This window comes from Eptesicus fuscus, chromosome 20 (genome assembly GCF_027574615.1).
Source record: "Eptesicus fuscus isolate TK198812 chromosome 20, DD_ASM_mEF_20220401, whole genome shotgun sequence".
Classification (NCBI taxonomy): domain Eukaryota; kingdom Metazoa; phylum Chordata; class Mammalia; order Chiroptera; family Vespertilionidae; genus Eptesicus; species Eptesicus fuscus.
In genome coordinates, this window is record NC_072492.1 from 22,484,369 (window position 1) to 22,510,140 (window position 25,772).

The 25,772-nt window shown below is 38.8% G+C and overlaps 1 protein-coding gene and 1 pseudogene across 3 annotated transcripts; both read right to left on the minus strand.

Moving 5' to 3' along the window:
• Positions 1-621: 621 nt before the first annotated feature.
• On the minus strand, positions 622-21,111 carry ZNF207 (zinc finger protein 207). 3 transcript variants are annotated; one of them, XM_008147761.3, is made up of 12 exons: positions 20,950-21,111; positions 19,477-19,603; positions 13,569-13,707; positions 12,259-12,426; positions 12,056-12,131; positions 11,507-11,554; positions 10,339-10,409; positions 9,241-9,398; positions 8,009-8,101; positions 6,780-7,022; positions 5,530-5,689; positions 622-5,384 (listed from the first exon to the last, which is right to left on the minus strand). In XM_008147761.3, exons 1-12 carry the CDS (start codon positions 20,988-20,990, stop codon positions 5,224-5,226), a joined length of 1,485 nt encoding a protein of 494 aa, XP_008145983.1. In that variant the 5' UTR covers positions 20,991-21,111; the 3' UTR covers positions 622-5,223. The 3 variants fall into 3 exon arrangements, with proteins under 3 accessions (XP_008145983.1, XP_008145984.1, XP_008145985.1); XM_008147762.3 differs by lacking the exon at positions 11,507-11,554; XM_008147763.3 differs by lacking the exon at positions 8,009-8,101.
• On the minus strand, positions 14,891-15,312 carry LOC114233810 (transcription factor BTF3-like; annotated as a pseudogene).
• Positions 21,112-25,772: the final 4,661 nt, after the last annotated feature.

Consider the following 25,772-nt stretch of genomic DNA (forward strand, 5'->3'; position numbering starts at 1 on the left):
ACAGTCTTAATTTATAATGTCCAATTTGCTTGAAACAGAAATAGTTCAAATTGGCTTCAAAGAAAATCTCCTTCAGATCTCCAATTTCTGCTCAATGTAACTCCTATATCTTACTTATTGAAATATATTTTCCCCTTAGGATACATACTAATTGAATAGATTTAAAGATGGTTTAAAAATCTGAAACTATTAGTTTTAAACTATTATTTTTCCAGAGTTGGTAAAATGAGAAGCTCTTTCTTTTATGGCCAAATTATGCAAGCAAGAATGTATACAGCCCAGGGGAGAAAAACAATGTTAATAAAATACAATTATCTTCTGAGCCTTACTAAAGAAATCTAGTTTTTTTAAAATTATTTTAAAACTTATTTCCCCCCAAAAATGTCAAGAATATGAAAACACTTGGAAAGGTTGAAGATTAGGGAGCTCAAAGTCCTGCCTTTCCCTATACCCTATGTATTATTTTTAATTAAATCCATAATAGGGGATATATCTAGAGCTAAGATATTAATAGTTCTGAAAAGTCAACATTACAAAAATTGTGAATATCACGTTTACAACACTATATACATCACTAAAGTAACTGCTTATTTTGCAAAAATACCACACAGAAAACTTAAATAGTTTCTATGCTAGAAAAACAAAAGGTTATTTATTAAAACGATTCAGATGACAAAATACTAAGGGTTAAAAAAAAGCAGTACCCTTCACTAATATTCAAGCCATGAGATAGCAAGCAGAAATAGGGGAAAAGTTTACTTACAAAAATCTGCTTTATAGTCAATAGTTTTCGAACTGAACCCCTCCCTCGTTTTAGAAGACTTTTCCATAGTTACAGTGAGATAAAACAGTTTTCATTTTGGAATTACAAACAGGTAAATACCACCTTTTAAAAAAGACATGCCTATTTATACAAATTTTAGGGTACATGTTGAATTTTTTAGAATCTCCTAACCAATACAAGTGTATATTTTATTTCAATGAAGAGGTAACTTCAACATTTCCTTTTATTTATCAAGTTTTTCCAGTGGACGTAATAAACACTCGAAAGTTATGTAATTATTAAAATCGTATTTGAGTCACAGAACTACAGAGATATCAAAGAAACTAAATCTTAAATTAGATATTTTGTATCATCTTCAACAAATTATGCCACCCTTAAGAAAACCCCTCTTACCTCTGGTACAAGTATGTAAAGCCTATGTGAATGATAATTATTTCAATGACCACTATTAGAACAAGCAGCTTCGCTCTTAAAATATTTCAGTATATTGGGAAATGGTGGTACAACAGAAAATAACTCCAAATATGGAGTCTTAAAATGTATAATTATTGAGTAGATAATAAAATATTTCAGTGGAATACTTCCATGACAAAATTCTCCTATTCAAACATTTAAATCTATTCTCCCATGATTCAGTTACAGAAAAGAGCATGAAAGTTAACCAGGTGAAAACTTGGAATTCATTTAAATGCATTATTTTTTCTTTATGCTTCCAAGAATTAAAACCATATAGAAACACAATACCAGGTTTGCGAAAAAATGTTGTACTATATGTTGTTACTGTTCAGATGAAAATGCTATCTGGATAGAATGGTGACTCAAACACAGGAAGAAACAAAATCCAGCTTTGCGTTTTGGCCTCTCTTCCAGTTCCCTTTTTACCCCCTACAATATACAGGCATAAACACATCTTTTCTCACCAACTTAAAGCAAACTTTAGTTGGGAAACAAACATGGATACCTCTCATGTATGTAGACTGTATAAAATATTGTTCACTAAGACTGAAAATGAACCTCAAAATAATTGTTTTGAATCCACAGTTCAATACACTAATTTTACCACATGGTACGATTTTCATTTGGCTACCTGAAAATTAGTAATCTAGCCATACTTACAGGTCTGTAATACCCATACTTTCACTATCTCAAATGTGTAGTGTATACGCATACATACCACACACATACCACCTTCCCACTTTTCCCAGGGCTCTACATTAACATTTGCTCTAATGTGGTGAGGTTTGAAAAATATTAAAAAGCACAAGCATTTCCAGATGACCTTTCAACCTTAATGTTCAATGCATAACGTTGGGGTTAAGAATGTGTATTTCAGTACCCAGTAACATTTTCAATAATCAAACTTATCCTTGAGGTTAAATTTAATAGTTTGAAGAGAAAGTAACCAGTAAGATTTCCCTAAAAATTAAAAGTGGAAAATTTGTTTGAAATATTTCATGCCTCCAAATCAAAAATGTCAAATTTTGTCAATTTATGAAACTGCAATATTGCAATACCAGCTTTACTGGGGCTGTTAGGTATAGCATAACACAAATTACTTATATCCAATGCTTCTTATTTATTTTTATTAACACCACAGTTAAACGTGAATATTAATATAGAGCCTTCTCTGCCAAAAGAGTATAAAAATCCTACGTTTAATTAAACGTAGGGGCCTTCACCAAACTTGCTGCAAGTTTGGGGACATAAATATCCAACAGCCATCAAGCTGTGAAAGCCCCTATAAGGAATAAAATAAATCCCACTTGCCTCAGACTGAACAGGGCAACACTGAGACTCAGCCTCAGCCTGTCCTATGGCAGGGCTATAGGAAGAAGAAAATTTTAATTTTAGAAAAACATTACCCAATTAATTTAAAAGACATGCATTTTTAAAAGATCCCAATGATCTAGCAAGCAAAGGGGGAAAAAATAGCTCTTAAAAACAAAAACAAAAAAAAAAAAACTACTGCCCACTATAATTCTACTCTGAGACCATAGTTATTTTTGTTGGGATCTCCCCCCACACACCTGTTTAAATAAGCTGAGTTTAAGTTCAGTATGTAACTTATCAGTGGAATGGAAGCACACTAAGATTATTTTCCCCAATCCTAATAGTAAATGTGTGAGATATTACTAAAATAGTAAGTATTCAAATCAAATAATGCCAGTAGCCACTCAAAAGTTGTTCAACTGCTGATCTTGTTACTGCCACACAGTAGTAATATCTATACAATAGAAACTAGTGCCAGACAAATGTTTAAGTCATTTTTGTTTTGTTAAAAAAAGGTGATTAAGCGTGGATGCAAGGCAGAGCCAAAGCTGGCAGCCTCATTAATATTGCAACTTCCTAAATTATGGCAATTACAATGCCTGTCTGAAAATATCAAGTCCCAAAAGTTGTCTCTTGTGAGGTAAGATGAACTTCACTTCAATTCAACTCTTATTATTAAGGAAGCATGTGTCAAAAAAAGATTAATTCAACGTAATTTGTTCCACTCATGATTTAACCACACCATGGACCCCAGAAGCAGTTAGGTAAAAGATATTTTCTAGAAGCTAATTATGCTTTGATGCAAGCACAAATTACACTTTGAATATATCAAGTGAGCATTATCTGAGCAATATACCTACAGAACACAAGAGATGGTGTGCTTAAGTTTTAAAGGTGTCATGCATAACACTTTACTAAGTTGACTTTTAATGAGAATTATACTACTTACTTAAAAGTAATATTTTCTCCCTTCAGACCTCAAAAAGCAATAGACAGTGACATAAAATATGTTCTCTTTGCATTAAATGCAAATAAAGTTTTGCATAATTTTTGAAAGTTCAAGTCATTTTTACCTCAAAGATTTTTCAACACATGTTTTTCTTTGGCAGTATAAATGATGTGCTGCCAAATTCCAAAACTATTTCAGTAGGCAGGCACTGGAGGGGTGACAGTATATGAAGCTCAGCTAATAGCACAAAGATGAAATGTATTCTTGGCGATACATGTCTTATACCTATAACCTTCACATAAAGGTTAAAAAGAAATGTTACCATTTTCTAAGAACTTTTAAACTTTATATTGAGGAAAACTTCAACTTCAGATCCTTATATTAATAATTATACTTAGTACAGGTCACTGATATTTAAATAAGCATAAACCTACCCTTAAACGATAAAAACACTGGATGCCAAAAATGGTCAATAGGAGCTATCATTATGAGACTTACAACACAATATACTAAATAGCAGTCATCTCTACATAATATTTCTCCAAATACTATAATAGAATAAAAAATTCCAAATTCCCCTGTTAACCATCCTAACAGGCATAGATTCTCAGCTTTACACTTTAGAATATATACTAATCCATTAACAGCACAGTAAGTAATTACTGCTTGCAGCCAACCTTCTAGAAGGTTGCACCTGAAAAGCTTCTGAGGTCCATGCAGTGCTGCAGTCTCAAAAACAATCAGAAGGAAATGAGTGGTCTGGCACTAGGCTCTAAACATCATCAGCAGGAAGCAGGAAATATTAAGGATTACATTTTAAATATCTAAGACATCTAACAAGTATTGACATCAAGGGGGTAAAAAGGTGACACAATATAAAGATTTCATACCCATTATGTAATGACTCATACTTATCTAAGGTTTTCTGTTAACTAAAGCACTAACATACAATTCTATATATATTGTCCAGTTGAAAACATGCAGCTAAGAACAACCTATAATTCAAAGACAGAATCCAATGATATATCAAAACTGCATTGGCAACTATGAATTTTATTATGTGGACATCTAATGTGGCATGCATCTGTACAAACCTTGCAGGCAGTGGTCCACAGCTGGGTTATGAATAAAAAGGCATAAATTTTTCTCTCATTTTATTACAATGAAGTTTAACAGTACAGAAAAAGTCACATGACCTTAGTGGGTCAATTTCGTAAACCCTGCAACATGAGGAACTCTAAACACATTAAATATTGTTACACATTCAGACTTCCAATGTACAGGTACTTGGAAATAGTTACAGCCCTCACCAAGCTAGGTTGGGGACATGAAGTCCAACAGCATCTGAAATGCTGTGAAGGCATAACTTTACAAATAGCAATGTAAGCTTACAGAACTTGCCTTTAATAAGGTGGTATGTTCATGAAATTCCAGCGCCTTCACAATATAACGAACCAAATTTACTATACTTCACTTCTAAAAACCTAGATGAAACATGAAAAAGAAGCCATACAGTATAAATTGCAACTTCAGGAAAAGTTCCTGCTTTATTATTCCAAATAATTTTTCCCATGTAAAATAAATGTCCAATAGTTCCTGGTATGTGGGAAGATAATGTTAAAGTCACAATGAAGCCTTATTGACGGAAGCTTGGCTATATAAACAGCACAAGTTGAGAAAAGGTTTAATCTCCAAACCTATTAGATTGGATGAAGCGAGATCAGTAACGGCCACCTTGCGACATTACAGGAGGTCTCATTCCCATCGGAGGTCGAGGCGGCCCACCTTGGTAAGGGGGCACCATTGGCGGTCCCTGCCCATATGGTGGCATAGCACCAGGAAGGTAACCTGGCATGCCTTGATGATGACCACCATACTGACCTAAAAAACACATTTAAAATACAAAAAATAGATTAAGTTGGTTCGTGCATTGTACTTTTAACGATAGTAACTTCTGCAGATACATTTATTTTATGTGTAGATTCAAAAAATCCGCTAAAAACAATAAACATAAAAAGAGGAATACCATGAGGCGGCATTGGGGGTCTCATTCCTTGTTGCTGTGGGATGCCTGGCTGTGGTGGCATCATAGCTCCAATTGGTCCAACTGGTGGATTACCAATGGGAGCCTGTCCTGGACGAGGAAGGTTACGTTGATATTTAGGTAACTGTGCTCTTCTTTCTTCCTAAAAATTAAATATAAGCACGATATTAAACACCTAAATACAGAGACTTATTAAGCATAAAGGCAAGCATCTAAGACCTTATTTATAAAGTTTTAAAAAGTATTCTTATTTTCCAATCAATTACCTTTGCCCCACAAACCAGTTCAACTACTTAAAATATTGATTCTTTAAGAACTAGACATCTATTTTTATATATTTGAAGCAGATAACCACTTTAGGATTTATAAATTGTTTCTGCAATAAAGTGTCTTGTGAAGAAGATAATATGGTCTTCAAAGTATATGGTCTTCTACCTCACACTTCACTCTTTCTTCAATTAATTTACAAATCTATGTCAAACTAAAATGAATTTTAAGAGTAAGAACTTATTGCCTTCTTTCAGAAATAATCTGATGGGAGGAAATGCATCTAAGATCAAAACATGCACTATTCATTTTACTCTGTGGTTTTTGAAAATCAGAACAGCCCAGCCAGTGTTGCCCAGTGGTTGAGCCAGGAGGGCCTCGTTTGATTCCCAGTATTAGCATATGCCCACGTTGCGGGCTCAATCCCTAGTGAGGGGCATGGAGGAGGTAGCCAAGCAATGATTCTCTCATCACTGGTATTTCTCTCTGTCTCTATCTCACTCCCTCTCCCTTCAATAAAGGAAATCAATAAAAATATATTTAAAAAGGCAAAAGGAAATGGCTTAAAAAAAAAAATCAGAATGGCAGGCCCTGGTTGGTGTGGCTCAATGGATAGAGCATCGGCCCATGCACTGAAGGGTGGCGGGTTCGATCCCCAGCCCTGGTATGTGTGGGAGGCAACCAATCAGTGTGTGTGTGTGTGTGTGTGCGTGCGCGCGCGCGCGCATGCACGTACACCCATGTCTCTCCCTTCACCCTTCCACTGTCTCTAAAAAAATCAATGGAAAAAATATCCTCAGGTGAGGATAACAAAAATAAAAATCAGAATGGTAAAAACCACTTAGTAAGCATTAAATCAGATTAATAAGACCATCATTTTATAAATTAACACTTTTCAAATGGGACAAGCTGCTACAAAGGTATTGAATCAAACTCTGCTAGTAAAAAAACTGTAAGCAACTTACCAACGAGATATCCTCATCTGGATGGATCAACTTACTGGTTGCACTGGTTGTCGTAAGAGTAGCAGGCTTACTTGTTATTGATGCCGCTGGTTTAGCTGCAGTGCTATTTGTTGTACTAGTGGTTGAAGCTGTAGACTGTGTATAAGCAGGGAATGTAGGCTTCGGGGGTTCTGTAGTTGTTGCAGGGGTACTACTTAAGGGCTTGAAATCTGTACCAACAGGTCCTTGGACAGCTGCCTGAGCCTGTAAAACACAAATTTTCATCAACAAAATCCAAAACTGAGTATATCTACTACCAACTTAAAAATAAGACACCAACATTCAATAAAGGATCAAGCTCTAAATGAAATTAAAACAAAGTTAACATGATAAATGCTCCACAAGAATCAAGAAATACCTAAGAATATAAAAATATGCTGCGTCACGATCACATCTAAAACACAGCATTGGAACAACAAAAAGGTAAGACGGAATATTTAACTTCTCAGGTGTCATCTACCTCCTCAACCAAGTTCTTTCATTTACAAAACTTTGTATTTATTCCAGGTTGATGAAATATAGTATTATCTAATGAGATAGCTTATGTTCTACTTTTACTATTCTAAATTAGTTGTTTAATTAATATACCAAGTAACAAAAGAAAACCCCAAAAGGTTAAAAATTACAGAATAAAAATGCTTGGATAAATTTCAGTTACTAAGCATAATTAATATAAATCGTGACACATTAAAAATGTCCTTCAGAGGTATTAGTAATGTAGTAATACAATGTCCTCCCAATTAACAATGGCTAGATGATTATCATGATCAAAATGGTTTAGAAGGATCTTTTAAGTATAAAATTACCAGTAATTAATGTTACTTTTTTGTAATATCCAACATCTAACACATGTAGACAGGACAACTTTAGAACCAAATTTCCTTACATGATAGGTGATGCATTGGATTAAACAGCATAAATCAAAATAGCTTAATCATGCATCAGGCTAACCATTGGCTACTATAAGGCATTTACTGCTTACATGCTTTTAACCCTTTAGAACCATAGAAATTTGGGGTTCATTTTTTTCTGAGTTCAATTTTCAAATACGATTGATTTGTACTCCATTAATCTTACTTAATAAAAATTACATAGTATATTTTTAGGGAAAAGAATTGTTTAAAAGTAGGGTCCAAAGGGTTAAGTTATAAAGCCATTTTAACAACTTTAAACTGCAACTTCCTGCGTACTTGTGCTGTGCTAGGAAACAGAGCTTTAGAAGATGCAGACAGACTTTCTGAATTGGATGAAGCTGTACTTGAGCTTGTTACAGGTGTCCCCATCTGTAGCATAAAAGAAAGGAAACAATGAAAAGTCTCCAAACAAATGGGTGAAAATAAGCCATGTGGTAGACTTTTTTTTTAGCATAGATTGCATATCTGTAAATGCAAAATATAATGCAATCAAATCTGATTTAATGAGGCAGGCAGTTAATGCATTTATAAAGTGACAGTATGAGCCTCAAGAAAATATTTAATTCTATACCAATAAACCTAGTTAACCAGTTTCTTTTTAAACTAATGTTTTGCAATGATATATTTCAAAAACACCTTAAATGGAGAGTAAAGAGTGACACTTTAATCCAATTCTCTATCAATGACACAATAAAAATTTTTTGCTAAGTTTAACATCTCTTAATAAACAAAATACCTACTCACCTCAAAAACTTAAGTGCTTCAAAAGCATTTAAAAAGTAATGTTTTTAATTTAGCAACTACAAATAGGAAAAAAAAGTTTAAAAAAGAAACATCTAAGGGACAACCTTAAAGTGAAAAATAAAAGAACATACACCCCGATTTTCTAAATTAAATACATATGCTTAATTCTGAATGAAACTGGGAAAAAAAGTAATAATCATTATAGACACACCAAATATAACAGAAGCACCTTTTGCACTTCTGAGTTCTGGAGATAAAATCAGTAGGAAATTAAGTGTTGACTAAGTCAAGAGCAATTAAATGGTGCCCTTTCAGCAAGTGTCCAGCATTGTAGTTTGTCACTATTGTAGACTAGAAGAGCCCAACAAATGATTTATTAAGGTCTTAGGATTTTCATCTTTGGCCTTGCTTTCATTCCACTCATAATTCAATAGGTAAAGGAGGACCACTAAACATTATCACATATTTAAGTCCCCAGAAATTAAACTTTCATTTCTAACTAAAGCTAGAGTAACCAGAGTTCACAGCAAAAAAAATAAATAAATAACATACTATACTATCTCTGGCTCCAGTCAATCTTTTATGAGTCAACAAAATCAATGTATGCAAACATAAAAGAAAATAAGACCACTTCTTAATATGCTTAATAAATTATACTAAAACCATAAACAAAAACTGACCTATGACAATTTCAAAGATTTCTGTAAACGACTACATTTTACCTTTAAATATAAGTGCATTCCTTTTCAGGAATTTCACCTTACCTGTCCGGCACTGGGGAAAAGAGGCTTAGTAACTGGAGGCTGTGGAGCAGGAACTGTTGCTGTTGGTGCAGGTGGTCTATTAAGAATACCTGGTGCTGAAACAGCCTGTGCTTGAGTCATTGGAGGAATTCCAGGACGTGGAACAGGGGGGGGCATACCTGTAAAGGAGAAATGTTGGGAGGAGGCCTCAGTGTTGGAAGCATTTAGTTCAGAAAAAAATATTTCCCCAAAACTGCTGTTACAATATACCATATTAAAAATACTTCCATACTACAAAGTCACTAACAATTGACTTCTGAACTCGATGAAATCCAAAGAACTTAGGCATTTGTCCCTTGAAATAATCTTGCCTCAAACTTGTCTCCAGAATTTTGTGAAAGATACCACTAGAAACCCTGTATGTGGGCAAAGCAGCAATTAAGCTTAACTGATACTGATTTAGCAAACCAATTCTTTAAACATATAGAGCAGGGGTCCTCACTGTATCTCAGACAGTTGGAGGGCCGGACTAGTTTTTTTTTAAAAAAAAAAAAAAAACTATGAACAAATTCCTATGCACACTGCACGTATCTTATTTTGAAGTAAAAAACCAAAATGGCAAAAACACCCGGCGGGCCGGATAAATGTCCTCGGCAGGCCGCATGTGGCCGGCGAGCCGTAGTTTGAGGACGCCTGATATAGAGAATTGCACCAACTAGAATTCTCTGAACTCTAATGCAAATTACAGTAAAAAGGTGATTAAGTCAAATACCCATGAATTCTCCAAAAAACTAAGTTATTCCTTTAAACAACTTTTCCTAAAATGTATCACTAGTGCATTCTTTAAACTTCAACGTAACTTAAAATGTTCACTGCAGATTATCAAATGAACACTGGTTATTATTCTTTAATATTTTACTTTTTAAAAATACATCTTTATTTTTATTTCAGAGAGGAAAGGAGAGCGAGGGGGAGAGATAGAAATATCAATGATAAGAGAATCATTGATCGGCTGCCTCCTGCATGCTCCAACACTGGGGATGGATCCCACAACCCAAGCATGTGCCCTTGAGTGGGAAGCGAATGTGCCCTTGATTGGAAATGTCTAACATTTCTTACCTGGTGGCATACCAGGCATCAGAGGTGGTATTCCTGGTCCAGGTGGCATCATTCCACCCATTGGCATCATTCTGTCAGAAAGCAAATTTCAAGAAACATCTAAAGTTAATTAACAGTATAAACCATAGAAAATATTTTGGCTAAATCCTGAAACAATAGGTAAGACTGGAATTTGACCCCTAATATTGAAATCAAGCTGAAAGAACACAACACACTAAAAACAATCCAATCAAAATAATCCCCCTAAAAACCAGCAAACTCTTGGGTTTACCAGTAATATGGGGGAGGAGGGAAGTCAGTCTTTGCAAAAAAATAAAAAAAATAAAATAAACCACAAATCATTTTAATACATTTAAAGTCATCAGGAATAATATAATATATGCTATTCTCGATATATACAAGAGGCCTCATCTAAAATATGTGCAACTGGGAAGCAAAATCACCTTTTGTCTCACTTGAAAAATATCCACACAGAATATAAATAAAAAAGAAGAAATTTCTATTTTAGAGTCAACAGATTTTTCAAAAGGAAAATATTGAATGTACACTGTGGGGATAAAATTTTTTTGGAGGGCACAGAAAAACTATCACCAATATTAAAGAGTCAAAAGTAAACTCAGATTGCCTAATTTTTACTTAGATTGGCTACCTATCACTATAACATGACTTAAAAACCTCTATTTTTTTTTCTCTTCCCCTAAAAGAGCTCATCTTCAAATACCAATGTCCAGTGCACTTAAAAAAATTTAAGTTTGTAAATTCTTGATTTAGGACTTTTACCAGAAGATTAACTTCTATATATTGAGTTCCTTAGAATAAGTTTGATTACCTCCTATAAAAATAAAGCATATAATTTGGTAAAAGATTATATATTTTTTTTCTTAAATACCAACCCTTTTTACTAAATCCCATTACTTTTAGCAGTTAGGAGAAAATAGCTACATGCTTAGAAAATATTTATTTTATATACGGATTTATTACTATTTCCTCAAAGATGTTTTATATCCCTCCTTTCAGAGACTTGTGTCAACCAGTTTGCAAGTTGTAAGAAGTTTTAGTGAGGAAGGTTAGAAAATTTCCGAAGTCAATTGAATAGATCCCATTAAACACACAAGAAAATGACATTATGATTATACCTCCTGAATTACATCATGAATGAGATGCTTACATGTTTTCACCGCAAAATGACTGGGTGTATTTTCTCTGATGATGCAATCTGTGAAAATGTATGACAAAATCAAAATCTAACTGTGATTTTCAAAATACAGTGGGAAAGTGTATTGTTTACCTGTCACATCCAACAACATTTAAGTAAAAGTGATGGGCACAAGCACCTCATATTTATTTTTAGTTCTTGATGATTTGACAAATACTTAAATCATTTACAGAATTTGTTTGTCACAACCAATAGTGTCATGGACAGTTCTGAATCTCAGAAACTCAACTCTACAGCCAACTACTTTAATTACACCAGATGCAATTGAAGCAGATGGCTGCCTATATACATCCTAAAACACAAAAATCTATTCTCATCAGAGACAGATTTATATTCCTCAAATTTATTGGTAGATCCAGTTATTACACAATTTTAATATTTATAGAGCCCATACCTTTTAGAAGGAAAAAATGCAAGGTCACATTTAATTCATATAACACTCAAGTTGAAAGATCATTACTAGGCACAAGTCCACAAGCCATTTAAAAAGAGTTTTCTTACCCAGGTGGCATGCCTGGCATAACTGGTGGCATTCCTGGCATCAGAGGAGGAACACCTGGCATTAATGGAGGTATGCCTATAAACAATTTCAACAACAACAAATCAAATTAATGTTAAAGGGTTATGATGAAGAATATAATACTTGTAACACTGTATCAATAATACCCTAAGAATGTTAAATTGTAAGAAACCCTATATGTTACCTGGAGGCATTCCTGGTGCTCCTGGAACTGGTGGTAGTCCTGGCTGTGCCATTGGGGGTATATAGCCTTGTTGGGGTTGAACAGGCTGTGGTTGAAATGAAGTTGAAGCTGCAGAATCGTCATCATCATATTCATCAGAATCATCTTGCTGCTTCTTTTTTTGACTCTCTGTTAGGAAAGTTTTAATTAATTTTCCCATAGAGAAGGGGGGACGGGGAACCAAAACAAGTTTAAGACATTCAACATTTAAAAAAATTATTTCAGTGTAACTAGCTCATAAAATTATTCTTCCAAAAATATTTCAGTTAATATTATTCTTTACTCTTCAAATGTGTTTTCAACTTATATTAAGCAACTACCCATTCTATGACAGGTAAAAATAATTCTAAGTCAGTTTAATTTTTAAAAAAACAGCTTTCTATTCCACCCAAAATGGTAAACTACAGTCAAGAGGCCTGACCTCTCTGCAATACTTTTCAAAACTAAAAGTTCGATGATTAATAACAGCTATCAACTGGATAGTATGTGGCTTCAAAGTCAAATTTTTTAAAAATATATACAATTAGTGGTTACATAAATCAAAACAAGCTACCTTTGCCAAGGCCAGGGATCTCAGATGGTTAGAGCACCATCCCAAAAGCCAAGGTTGGGGGTTCAATCCCTGGTCAGGGCACATAAAAAAATCAACCAGTGAATGCATAAGTGGAACAACAAAATCAATGTCTCTCTTGCTCTCAAATCAATTAAAAACAAATACAAACTACCTTTATTTTCAAAGGCCTCAGCACTTGTTGATTCCACTTGGAATTCAGTTTAGAATAAAATATTTGAAATGATCCAAACAGTATTATTTACTTATATATATATACTAGAGGCCCAATGCACGAAATTCGTGCAAGAGTAGGCCTTCCTTCCCCCAGCTGCAGGCAGGCACCCAGCTTCGTCTGGAAGGATGTCCGATCTAATTAGCATATTATGTTTTTATTATTATAGACTAGAGGCCTGGAGCACAAATTCATGCACAGGTGGGGCCAATCAGGCTGGGCCAGTGGGGGGAGGGGGTGCAGCACAGGGTGGTTGGCCGGCCGCTCCGCCCCCTGGTCAAAGGGACAATTTGCATATTATCCTTTTATTATAGGAAGATAATACATATAAAAATCAATACACAACTTCAAACATAAGACAAAGAATAATATAACTCAAATTGGAATTCTGAATAAATCTAATAGCTACCATTAAATTTATACTTTAAAGTAGCAATACTCTCACTAGTGAAGCTATTTTAAGAAAAAGTATACTTTAATATTTACCCTGTGTTTTCTGTTCAAGAAGTCGTCTTCTTTCATCCATGTCTTTTTCTGGAATACCTTCCATACCATATATTTCCAACTCTATGTCTGTTCTCCCAGGTATTGCATTTGGTACAGCATCTATGGTCTCTTTATGCACCTAACATTAAAAAAACAAACAAAATCCTCCATCAGATAGGTAAAAGTATCTCATAAAAGTATTTCAGAGAGTAATTTCAAATTACTTAAGAGACCATTTAGTATGTTGGTTAGGAGTGACTGGGTCTAACCCTAGCTGGTTTGGCTCAGTGGATAGAATGTCAGCCTGGGGAGCAGGTTCGATTCTGGTCAAGGGCACATGCCGAGGTTGTGAGCTTGATCCCCAGTAGGGGGCTAGGGGGCGTGCAGGAGGCAGATCAATGAGTCTCTCATCACTGAAGTTTCTATAGCTCTCTACCTCTCCCTTCCTCTCTGAAATAAAAAAATATATATTAACAAAAAGAAAGAAATGCAATTACATCCCCAAGCACATTAACTAGTTTCACTACATTTCTAAGTGGTAAGGGCAAGAATAAATATACTAATTAAAAGGTGTTGGAAGAGAAAAATAACACGATTTACTTAGAATCTTGCTTAGTATAAGTGAGTATGGTCTCGGTTGAAAAGATAGGATCAAGAGTGACATAAGCCTTCTAAATTACTAATGTCCTAGGTTTATCTTCTATAAAATTAGAGGACGTCTTGCCGAAACCAGTTTGGCTCAGTGGATAGAGCGTCGGCCTGCGGACTCAAGGGTCCCGGGTTCGATTCCAGTCAAGGGCATGTACCTTGGTTGCGGGCACATCCCCAGTAGGGGGAGTGCAAGAGGCAGCTGATCGATGTTTCTCTCTCATCGATGTTTCTAACTCTCTATCCCTCTCTTCCTCTCTGTAAAAAATCAATAAAATATATTTTAAAAATAAATAAATAATAAAATTAGAGGACATCTGATTTAACTGACATACTCATCTCACGGTTGCTCTGAAATTACAGTAAGACTATATATAAACAGAATCACTTAGTCAAAGATACTACTAATAATTTCTCAACTAATCTCCTTCCAGCTTCCCCGCCATTTTATCTCTTCTTCTCTATAGTACAACTCCTTGAAAGAATGCCTCTACTTTCCCATTTTCTTCTTTTTGTAAACTAGGCAAAGAACAATTTGTATATATAAGCAAAAACTGAAAAGAGCTGTAGATTTTAACACATCCATGAATAAAATTTGAAAAAGCAGTCATAATATAAAACAGTAGCTTCAGAGTAACTTCAATAGTTTAATCTTTTTCAGAAATTGACTCAATTCAGTATGCTTCTTTCTTAGAAGCCTCATCAAAATTCTCCACAAGATCTGAAACTTCATCTTCTTCTCTGGTAGCAAGTGGTGCTTTTCCATCCAGATTGTCTGGGCAGAGCTCTTTAAACTAGTTGGAGGTCTGCACCCTGATGAATTAAGATGCTAGGTAGCATTGTGTCAGCAATTTGTCTCAGCATGCCCTGTAACAGTGAAAAGTGTTCGCTGCCTGATCTTTAAGGCTGTTAAAATGGATCACTGTTCCTTGGTTTGTGAACACATTCACCTCCTCAATACCCTACCTTCTTTAAGGAAAACTAAAGTCTTTTTATCATTTGCTATAGCTGTTCTATGAACCGCCTTCTGCAAACAGTTCCTTCCCCACCATTGCACACCTTGTGCCTGCAGTTTGGCCAGTTTTTCCTGGTTCATGATAGTTTCTTTGATCTTGTTGGAGAGGAAATGGGACTACAAGGGAGACTAGGGTAGATGCTTAGGTCTTGAGCAGACCAGCTGAGAGTAAGTGCACACCCTCTAGGACGCAAGATGGCAGCTCTCATTTTCTCTCTTTTTTTAGCCTACAGCACCCAGTATTCCCAGGCAGCCTCCCATCCAAGTACTAACCAGGCCCGACCCTGATTAGCTTAAGAGATCCGGGGCATTCAGGGTAGTATGACTTCAGACCTCATTTTCTTTTGAAATCATTCTAGGAAATCACTCTCGGAAAGTGGAACAATGACTTTCCACTCTGATCAATCCAATCTTAGTCCTGTTCTTACTTGGCTTACCACCAGCATTTGACATAGTCAAATTAACTCACTCTTTGAAAACACTTTCATTAAGCTTCTAGAGTACTTACTGTCTTGGTGTTCCTACCCTTTCACTCTCCTTGAATGACTTCTCTAAAACTTCTGACCTCTAAAGGCTGGGAGTGGCCCAACATGGAGTCCTTGCATTTTTCTATCTATATTCTACTAGAGGCCCGGTACATGAAAATTCAAAATTCGTGCACTCGAGGGGTGCAGGGGTTTGTCCCCTCAGCCCGGCCTGCACCCTTTCACAGTCCGGGAGCCCTCAGGGGATGTCATACTGATGGCTTAGGCCCCACCCCTACCCATTGCCCCTCCACAGCCACTGGTAGCTGCTACCTCCCTCCCACCCCACCACCATCCCCTCCCTCTACCCACTGGCACAAGCCTTGGCTGGCCTGGCTACGCCTGCTCGGCGGCCCTGCCTCCTGCCAACTGGTCGTTCTGCAGTTTGGTCGATTTGCATATTATGCTTTTATTATATAGGATTCCCTAAGAAGAAAAGATATGGCTTCAAATAGCCATCCTTATACTGTATCCTTCCAAATTTCTATTTCCACCTCCAACCCCTCTGAACTCGACTTGTAGATTCAACTGCTTACATGACATCTCTACCTGAATAGTCAATGGATCTTTTCAAAACTAAAATGCCCACATTCAAAATTAACATAAAAACAATCTTGGGCCCTGGCCACTCCAGTGGCTCAGTTGGTAAATATCATCCCATGCACTGAGAGGTTGCTGGTTTTATTCCCAGTTAGGGCACATGCCCAGGTTTCAGGCTCAATCCCCAGTAGGGGGTGTGCAGGAGGCAGCCAATCTTTTCCCAAACGTTGCAGTTTCTCTCCTCCTCCTTTCCTCTAAAATCAATAAAAACACATTAACCCTTTGCACTCGCTTGCTTTTTTTTCTCAATTCCTTTATTCTAATGCTAACCGTGTCGTCACATTCGACATCTGAGTGCGAAAGGTTAAAGTCCTAGCTGGTTTGGCTCAGTGGATAGAGCGTGGGCCTGCAGACTGAAGGGTCCCAGGTTTGATTCCAGTCAAAGGGCACATGCCCAGGTGGATGATTCTCTCTCATCATTGATGTTTCTATCTTTCTCTCCCCTTCTCTGAAATCAGTAAAAGTTTATTTTAAAAAAATCTTGGTATCTTTATCCCTAAGCCTACTCTTCCTGCAGCTTTCCAATCTTAGTATGTGGTAGCGTCATTTTTCACATTGCTCAAGTCAAAAACCTTCAGATCATCCTTCACTCTTCATTCTCTCATATTCCACACCTAATCCATCAGCAAATTCTGGCTCTGTCACCATCATCTTTCATCTAGAATACCCTTGTCTCCTAAGTGGCCTCACTGTACTGTGTAGTCTATTCTCAACCTTGCAGCCAAAATGATCCTTTAAAAAGGTGTACCAGCCCTGGCCAGTGTGGTTCAGTTGATAAGAGCATCATTCCATGCACCAGGTCAGGGTGTGTATGGAGACAACAGATCAATGTTTCTCCTTCTCTTAAAAAAAAAAAAAAGGCTATAATGCAACAGGAATTTTTTTTTTTTAATATATTTTATTTATTTTTTACAGAGAGGAAGAGAGAGGGATAGGGAGTTAGAAACATCGATGAGAGAGAAACATCCATCAGCTGCCTCCTGCACGCCTCCCACTGGGGATGTGCCCGCAACCAAGGTACATGCCCTTGACCGGAATCGAACCCGGGACCCTTCAGTCCGCAGGCCGACGCTCTATCCACTGAGCCAAACCGGCCTCGGCAGGAATTTTTTTTTTAACCCTCACCTAAGGGGTGAGGATATTTTTTCCATTGATTTTTAGAAAGGGTGGGAGAGAAACATGACACACATTAATTGGTGTACTCCTGCCAAGAACACTGGGGATTGAACCTGCAACCGTGACCGGAAATCGAACCCTCGACCCTTCAGTCTGTGGGCCGATGCTCTAACCGGCCAGGGCAGATTGAGGAATTTTAATTTTCTTTTGAATAGCTACAATGGACTTAGTGACTGTCTAAGTATATAGTAGGTTCTCAAATATTTCTGAATACATGTTAAATTGTTGTGGTGATGTAACTAGAGTGAAGAGGAGCTATATAAACTTTGTTTTTTTCCCCCGACTCAGGAGAGCAACATCTTGTTTTAATTTACCTCCCTGCTTTCTATGAACAGTATTTTCCAATACAGATTTGCTCATCTAAGAACTTTCTAAGGTCCAATTAGTCAAAAATTCAGGCAGCTCTAAAATTGGCAAAAGTAGAATAACACATAATGGTATTCATGAGCTCTTTAAAAATTACAAAGCTCTCCTTACCTAGCAGTAAAAAGACTCAAGAAACCAAGAAACTATTAAATGTAATAATACCACTCCAAAAGAGATCCGGGAATAAATTCTTAATATAAACCTGGCCCCAGGCAACAGATTATAACAAATCCTTCAATGGCAGTGAGTAATGGCAGCTAATTATGTACTAATTCTTACGGGATGAGAACTGGTGAGACTGCCCACAAATTTAAATCATTGATCCCTGCTTTTTTAAATCAAGTGCTGAGGAGATATATCTTGTGATCTCAACCTGTCACCAATCTAAACTTAGAATGAAAGATAATTTAAGTCCTAGCTTGTTTGGCTCAGTGGATAGAGCATTGGCCTGCGGACTGAAGGGTCCCAGATTCTATTCTGGCCAGGAGCACATGCCTGGGTTGCAGGCTCAATCCCCAGTAGGGGACATGCTGGAGGTAGCCGATCAATGATTCTCATCACTGATGTTTCTTTCTCTCTCTCTCTCTCTCTCTCTCTCTCTCTCTCACCCATCCTCTCTGAAATCAATAAATATATCCTTAAAAAAAAGATAATTTAAATTTAAAAATATCCTATCCTATACAATAAAGACCTAATATGCTAATTAGACCGAACAGCTGAACCACAGTCCGGATGAAACCGGGGATGCGAGGGCCGAGCCGCTTGCACGAATTTCGTGCATCAGGCCTCTAGTCTTATATAATACTATATAATAAAATAATATGCAAATTGACCCTAACAGTGGAACAATCGATCGCTATTATGCACACTGACCACCAGGGGGCAGACGCTCAATGCAGGAGCTGCCCTCTGGTGGTCAGTGCGCTTCCACAGGGGGGAACACTGCTCAGCCAGAAGCTGGCTCATGGCTGGCTGGCCAGCACAGCGGTAGTGGCAGGAGCCTCTCCCGTCTCTGTGGCAGCGCTAAAGATGCCCAACTAATGGCCCAAGCCAGCAGGTGGACATCCCCCAAGGGCTCCTGGACTGAGAGAGGAAGCAGGCTGGGCTGAGGGGGACACACCCAAGTGCACAAATTTTCGTGCACCAGGCCTCTAGTATACCTATCAAACTCTAAACATAAATCGTTTCTCTTTTTGATGGCTAAAGAACAGGTGTGCTGCCCTCACTGGTTTGGCTCAGTGGAAGAGTGTCAGTCCTGGGTTCGATTCCCAGTCAGGGCACATGCCCAGGTTGCAAGCTCAATCCCCAGTGTGGGAGTGCAGGAGGCAGTCAAACAGTGATTCTCTCTCATCATTGATATTTCTATCTCTCTCCTCTTCTCCATTCCTCTCCCCAAATCAATTAAAAACAACAACACAGGTGTGTTTTCTTAAGCTGATTGGTCATTTAATCTGATCTTTTGCAATAAACAACAAAAATATCCTACAATTGTCAAAGAAATAAACATTCATAATTTCCCCCCAATGTTGTTTCCATATCAGAAGGAAGTAAAAATTAAATACAGGAGTAAAATCCTTACCTGCATGCAATGTATAGCCAAGCCAGGTCCTGTGTACAACTTCTTATGACATATATGGCACTTAAAATGTTTTGCTTTTTGGTGCTGTATAAGGATCTTCTCATCATCAAAATCTCTATTACAGTACCTGATCAAGACTGTTAAGGCACAAAAATAACACAATGACACTGCCTATTAAAAAAACCCTGCCCTATGATAAGCAAATAGCAATAACATTAAAATATAGAAACAGCTAAAAGCAAAAAGGCGCTTTACAGAAACTTTGCTTTTGATATTTATTATACAATTAGGGATTAACTTGCCATGGAATTTCCTGAAAGCCCATACTCTCTTCAACACCCCTAAACACATTTTAACATAGATTTTTTTTTTTAATTTTTGTGTTTAACAGAGATTTATGTGAAATGAACTCTTCTTTTGTTCACGATTTCAACATTTACAAATGCATATTGTGGATTAGAGGGGTTCAATGTTAAGAAAAAAATCCCCAACTTTATGTCATGACAGATTTAGAAATAGAATTCATTCATTAGATAATTAAAAATAATCGAAAAATAAAGATTTACCTGTTTAGAATTTAAGTTTCTTTTAGACTCTAAAAATAAGTTCATAGTGAATGACACAACCTATAAATTTTTTTGCCATTCCCTATGAACTTACGTTGCCAAGGAACGTATTTAAACTCAATATGTTACATCCAGAAAGCAGAATTACCTCAATAGTAGTAAGATTTCCCTAAAAGAACATTACAAAATCCGTGACCGTTCAACTATTATATAAATAAATGCAGTTCTGTAACAGTTTTTAGGCATAAGAGGCTTTTTTTTTTCTTGGCCCTACAAAGCTAGCTAGCTAGATACAAAAATCTCCACCCTGAAAGAGAACGCTTCTTGAAGACTAAAGCGCCAGTTAGTGAGACGCGGAAGCTAGTTCTTCCCCCGCCACACACACACCCCGCGCGCAAAGAAAAAAAAAAAGGGGGGGGGGAGGAGATTTGAAATCCGAGTTGACTAAACCATCTCCATTCTTTATAAAAATAAAAACACGGAAAAAAGTGGCTGGCTGCTCCGGAAGCTTTCCCCTAATCAGCCATAGCGTCAACCAGAGCATTTTACGTGAAGAAAATCCCTTTGTTGAATCGTCACCCAAACCACGGGGTACAGCCGGATAGTCCTTAGGGGACACTGTCCTTGACGGAGGGGTCCTAGCCGCCTCCCAGCGGGTCAACGCTCGCACCAAACCTGGAATCTCCTGAGTCACCGAGCCCAACGCCCCACAACTGGCAGAGCCTCTCACCCTAGAGACCCCATTTTCCTAGAAGACTTCGCAAATCTGACTCCAGCCGCCAAGTTACCCACCCCCAGGCCTAGATCCCAGACACTCGCCGCCATAGGCCAAAGCCAGGCCTCCCAGTCCCCGTCACCAACCACCGGCGCCGCAGCGCGGCCGCGCCTTCAAACTGACAAAGGATACCAGCACCACGGCTTCAGCTGCTTCTTCTTCTTACGACCCATAACTGCGCTCCACCGATAAAGTAAAAAGGGAGGAGAAAATAAGCAGGAAAAAACGAGGCGAAAGTCGCTCCCTCTTCAGACCCAACGGCCACCACCGCGTCCCACAGGAAACAGACACAAAATGGCCGACGGCCTCGCTCGCTGCTCTGCCTCCCGTCAGGCACTGCGGCCGGAGGCGGTGCCACGCAGGGGCGGGTCACGTGACGCAGCCCTCCGCCCTGAGTGGGTGGGGACTCGCAGCCTGAGAGGCGGCCGCCATCTTGTCTGTCTCAGTGGCCTCCCGCGGTCGCTCGCTGTGCTTGTTGATCCCTTCGGGTTTCTTTGTCAAGGAGCCGGCTACCTAAGTATGCCGAGAAACTCGCGAATTGGAGGGGAAATCTGAGGGGAGGGACTGAAGACATTACCAGCGTCATTAAAGGCAGACTACCAATAAAGGTTCATTGAGACAGCGCCCAGTTTTCAATTCTGTTTTCATTGCCCGGATGAATCCTTTCTGTAGTAAGTGTTGGACATTTGCTTACTTAAATGTTGAGTCAAAGAAGTCGCAGTCACAGCTTGGTGACAGATGAGCGAGCCGCAGGGTGCTCAGCGCGGTGACGAGGGAAACGAGGTGCTGGGAGGCCCCCCCAAGAAAACCCTTCCACGTGGCCGTGATTGGTTACCTGGAGCGGTTTCCTGGCCCCGCAGCCGGTGTGGCTGGTGGCTGAGCATCGACCTTTGAACCAGGAGGTCACGATTCTAGGTCAGGGAACATACCTGGGGATCCCCAGTGTGGGGCGTGCAGGAGACAGCCAATCAATGATTCTCAACACTGATGTTTCTCTCTCCCTCTTCTCCTTTCCTCTGAAATCAATAAAATATATATATATATTTTAAAAATATATATATATTTATTTATTGATTTTTCACAGAGAGGAAGGGAGAGGGATAGAGAGCTAGAAACATCGATGAGAGAGAAACATTGACCAGCTGCCTCCTGCACACCCCCCACCTGGGGACGTGCCCGCAACCAATGTACATGCCCTTTGACCGGAATCGAACCCGGGACCTTCCAGTCCGCAGACCGATGCTCTATCCACTGAGCCAAACCGGTCTCGGCAAAATATATATATATTTTTAATATTTTATTGATTTTTTACAGAGAGGAAGGGAGAGGGACAGAGAGTTAGAAACATCGATGAGAGAGAAACATCGATCAGCTGCCTCCTACACACTCCCTACTGGGGATGTGCCCGCAACCAAGGTACATGCCCTTGACCGGAATCGAACCTGGCACCCTTCAGTCCGCAGGCCCATGCTCTATCCACTGAGCCAAACCAGTTAGGGCAATAAAAAATATTTTAAAAAAAGGAAAAAGGTTTCCTGGAGGGCCAATGGGAACTAGTGAGGTGGAGGCAAGCGTCTCACTAAGGGAGCAGAAAGCGCAAGCCTTTGAGGCTGAGCACTGCAGCTCCTAGGAAGGGGGCTGGTGGCCAGAGAGAACCCAGGGGGACTGGCTGGCAAAGGCGACCTCTGCAGGCCCCAGGAGCAGTAGGAGCAGCGAGCGGGCTTCATGTTGAAGGCTTTGCTTAGCGACTGGCGTTTTAAGAGGACAGAGAACAGTGCAAGTTCAAGAGAGAGGGTAGGTGGTTCAGAGTCCATGCCACTGCCTCCCTGCAAGACTTGGGGCCAACCAGGTAAGCTTCCTCTGCTGCACCTGGAACAGCGTGTGGCCCACAGACATAGCTATGAGTGTGAATTTTATGTTACTATTGAAAGGAAAGCTAATAGCAGACATCCCTGCAGCACTTACTGTGTGCCAGGCATCCAGGTAAGTTGTACATGACTTGTCTCCACCAGCCTGGGATGAAGGTGCTGTTATTATCACCCTGTTACTAGAGACAAAAATGAGGCTTAGCCCTAGCTGGTTTGGCTCAGTGGACTGAAGGGTCCCGGGTTCGATTCTGGTCAAGGGCACATGCCTGGGTTGCAGGCTCCATCCCCAGTAGGGGATCAATAATATACATATTTAAAAGAGGCTTACCAGAGTTGAAGTCATTTACTCAAGGTCACAGAAGTAATAAGTATGGAGCTGAATTAGATTTGAGTTTTAGAAAAACCACTGTGGCCACTGGATTGGTGGGAGGCTAAGAGGCCAGACATAGAACGGGACAGTAATCTGGGTGAGAGAAGAAACTGATCTGAAGTAGGATAGTGGGAGCAGGAAGTCATTTATTCATTCCTCCTAAAGTAAGGAAGCAAGCAAATTAAGTTTAGTGCTTGGTGCTCTACCAGAAACAAAAATGAAAAAAAAAAAGGTAAGGGAACAAGGTAAGGATGTCCACCCTAGCCTCTTCTGTATAACATTGTATTGGTGGTCTTGCCAGGGTGATCAGGCAAGAAAAAGAAATAAAAGGAATCCAGATTGGAATGGAAGGAGTAAAACTGAAACCGGACAACCAATGGGTCCGGGCTGCCTGTCACTGCTTGAGCCAATTCAGCAGAGACAGGGGTGAATCACATGTGAGCATTTATTACAATAATGCCAGCAGTATGGGAGAGCAGCAGGTCATCCATGAAAATCTGCTCAGCACCCCTCCATAGCCAGCTGCTTATATTGGGTAGAAGCACAAAGATTACATGGGGAAGAAGGCAAAAGGAATAAGAATGGGTATAATGGTTACAGGTCGCACGCTGGGGCTGGCAAAGGGTCAGTGCTCTATTGTTTTTGGCTACAAAGTTGTTAATCTTTTTATGTTGATAGGCAGTTCCAGGAAAAGGAGGATGGACTGCATTCCCAGGTTAACTCCCTCTTCCCGGGGCGTACAGCTCTCAGCCAGGTTGGAATGTGCTTTCTCTAATCAGAGCAACAATCACGGTTTACAGAGCATGATTAATATTTCTGCCCCTAACAAAACCATCTCTATTCGCAGATGGCATGATCTTGTTAGGGGTAGAATTGGGTCATTGTGTCTCTCCCCACACACACAAAGAAAAATTGAGTTGAAGTACTATTCTCCAGTACCTCAGAATATGACCTTATATGGTCATATTGATTACAGAGGTAATCACGCTAAGGTGAGGTCAATAGGGTCAATAGGTTTCAATATGACTGCTGCCTTTATAAAAAGAGGAAATTTGCCCTAGTCGGTTTGGCTCAGTGGATAGAGCATCGGCCTTCGGACTGAAGGGTCCTACCTTCGATTCTGGTCAAGGGCATGTGCTCAGGCTCTATTCCTAGTAGGGGGCGTGCAGGAGGCAGCCTATCAGATTCTCATCATTGATGTTTCTATCTCTCTCTCTCCCTTCCTCTCTGAAATCAATAAAAATTTATTTTATAGTCTCTGTCTCCCGGTCTCTGTCCCTGGCTCCCGTTCCCTCCCCCCCCCTTTAAAAAATTATTTTAAATAAATAAATAAATAAAAAGAGGAAATTTGCCCTAGCTGGGTTGCTCAGTGGATAGAGCACTGGCCCTCGGACTGAAGAGTTGTAGGTTCCATTCCAGTCAAGGGCACCTACCTCTGTTGCAGGCTCCAATAGCTGTGTCTCTCACATTGATGTTTCTCTCTGTCTCTCCCCCTCCCTTCCACTCTCTAAAAATCAATGGAAAAGCATCCTCGGGTGAGGATTAACAAACAAACAAAAAAAAAAGGAAATTTGAACAGATAATGCATAAAAGGAAGACCACTATCTCTCAAGGAATAAACCCTGCTGACACCTTGATTTTGGACTTCCAGCCTCTAGAATTGTGAGACAATACATTTTTTTGTTGCTTAAATTGCTCAGTCTGTAGTACTTTGTTATGACAGCCCTAACAAACAAATACACTTGTATTTAGGAAATCCTAAGGGATCCATAAAAAGAAATAAATCTCAAGCTCCTAAGCGTTCAATAAGGATCACAATATAAGATCAAAATACAAAATTCAATTGTACTTTTATACACTAGCAGTAAACAATCTAAAATTAAGAAAACATTTCCATTTATAATAGCTTCAAAAAGAATAAAATTTAGGAATAAATTTAACAAAAGAAGTTCAAAACCAAAATATTGTAAGAAATTAAATATCTAAATAAGTGAAAACAAAACAGTTAATTGAAATTAACTGTTCGATTAAATGGCTACAAAACATAATTTTAGGTCAAGTCATCTTCAACTCAATTTAGTGGTATTAAGAGTTCTAGAGTCTGGCCAGTGTGGCTCAGTGGTTGAGCATCAACCTATGAACTAGGAGGTCACAGTTCGATTCCCAATCAGGGCACGTGCCCAGGTTGTGGGCTCGATCCCCAGTGTGGGGCATGCAGGAGGCAGCCAATCAATGATTCTCTCTCATCATTGATGTTTCAATCTCTCTTTCCCTCTCCCTTCCCCTCTGAAATCAATAAAAAATAAAATAAAGAGTTCTAGCACCAGAGTATTTGGGTATGAATGCACCTTTGCCATTTATTAGCTATTTTATCATGGACAAAAGTAACTGGCTTACTCGTCTGTAAAGTGGGGTAATAATAACATCAACCTCATGGGATTGTGAGAACTAAATGAGTATATGTAAAGCACTTAAAATTGAGTCCTCATACACAGTAAATACTCTATAAATGTTAACCATTATCTACCTAATAAAAGAGTGACATGCTAATTGACCATACATTCCTGACGCCCACAGCCAATCAGGAGTGAGTATGCAAATTAACACAGCAAAGATGACGGGTTAATTTGCATACACAGGCGCCGAGTGGCCGGGGGTGGGGTGGGATGCGACGCAGGCATTCCGAACCACCCCAGCTGCTCTGGGCCTCTGGGCAG

Excerpts from the sequence above, each read along its gene's own strand:
- ZNF207 (XM_008147761.3), bottom strand. The coding sequence starts at position 20,990 with ATGGGTCGTAAGAAGAAGAAGCAGCTGAAGCCGTGGTGCTG. Across the intron at positions 19,604-20,949 it reads CAGCTGAAGCCGTGGTGCTG|GTACTGTAATAGAGATTTTG; the intron begins GTATCCTTTGTC and ends AGTCTTGATCAG. Across the intron at positions 8,102-9,240 it reads TTTTCCCCAGTGCCGGACAG|ATGGGGACACCTGTAACAAG; the intron begins GTAAGGTGAAAT and ends TTTATGCTACAG.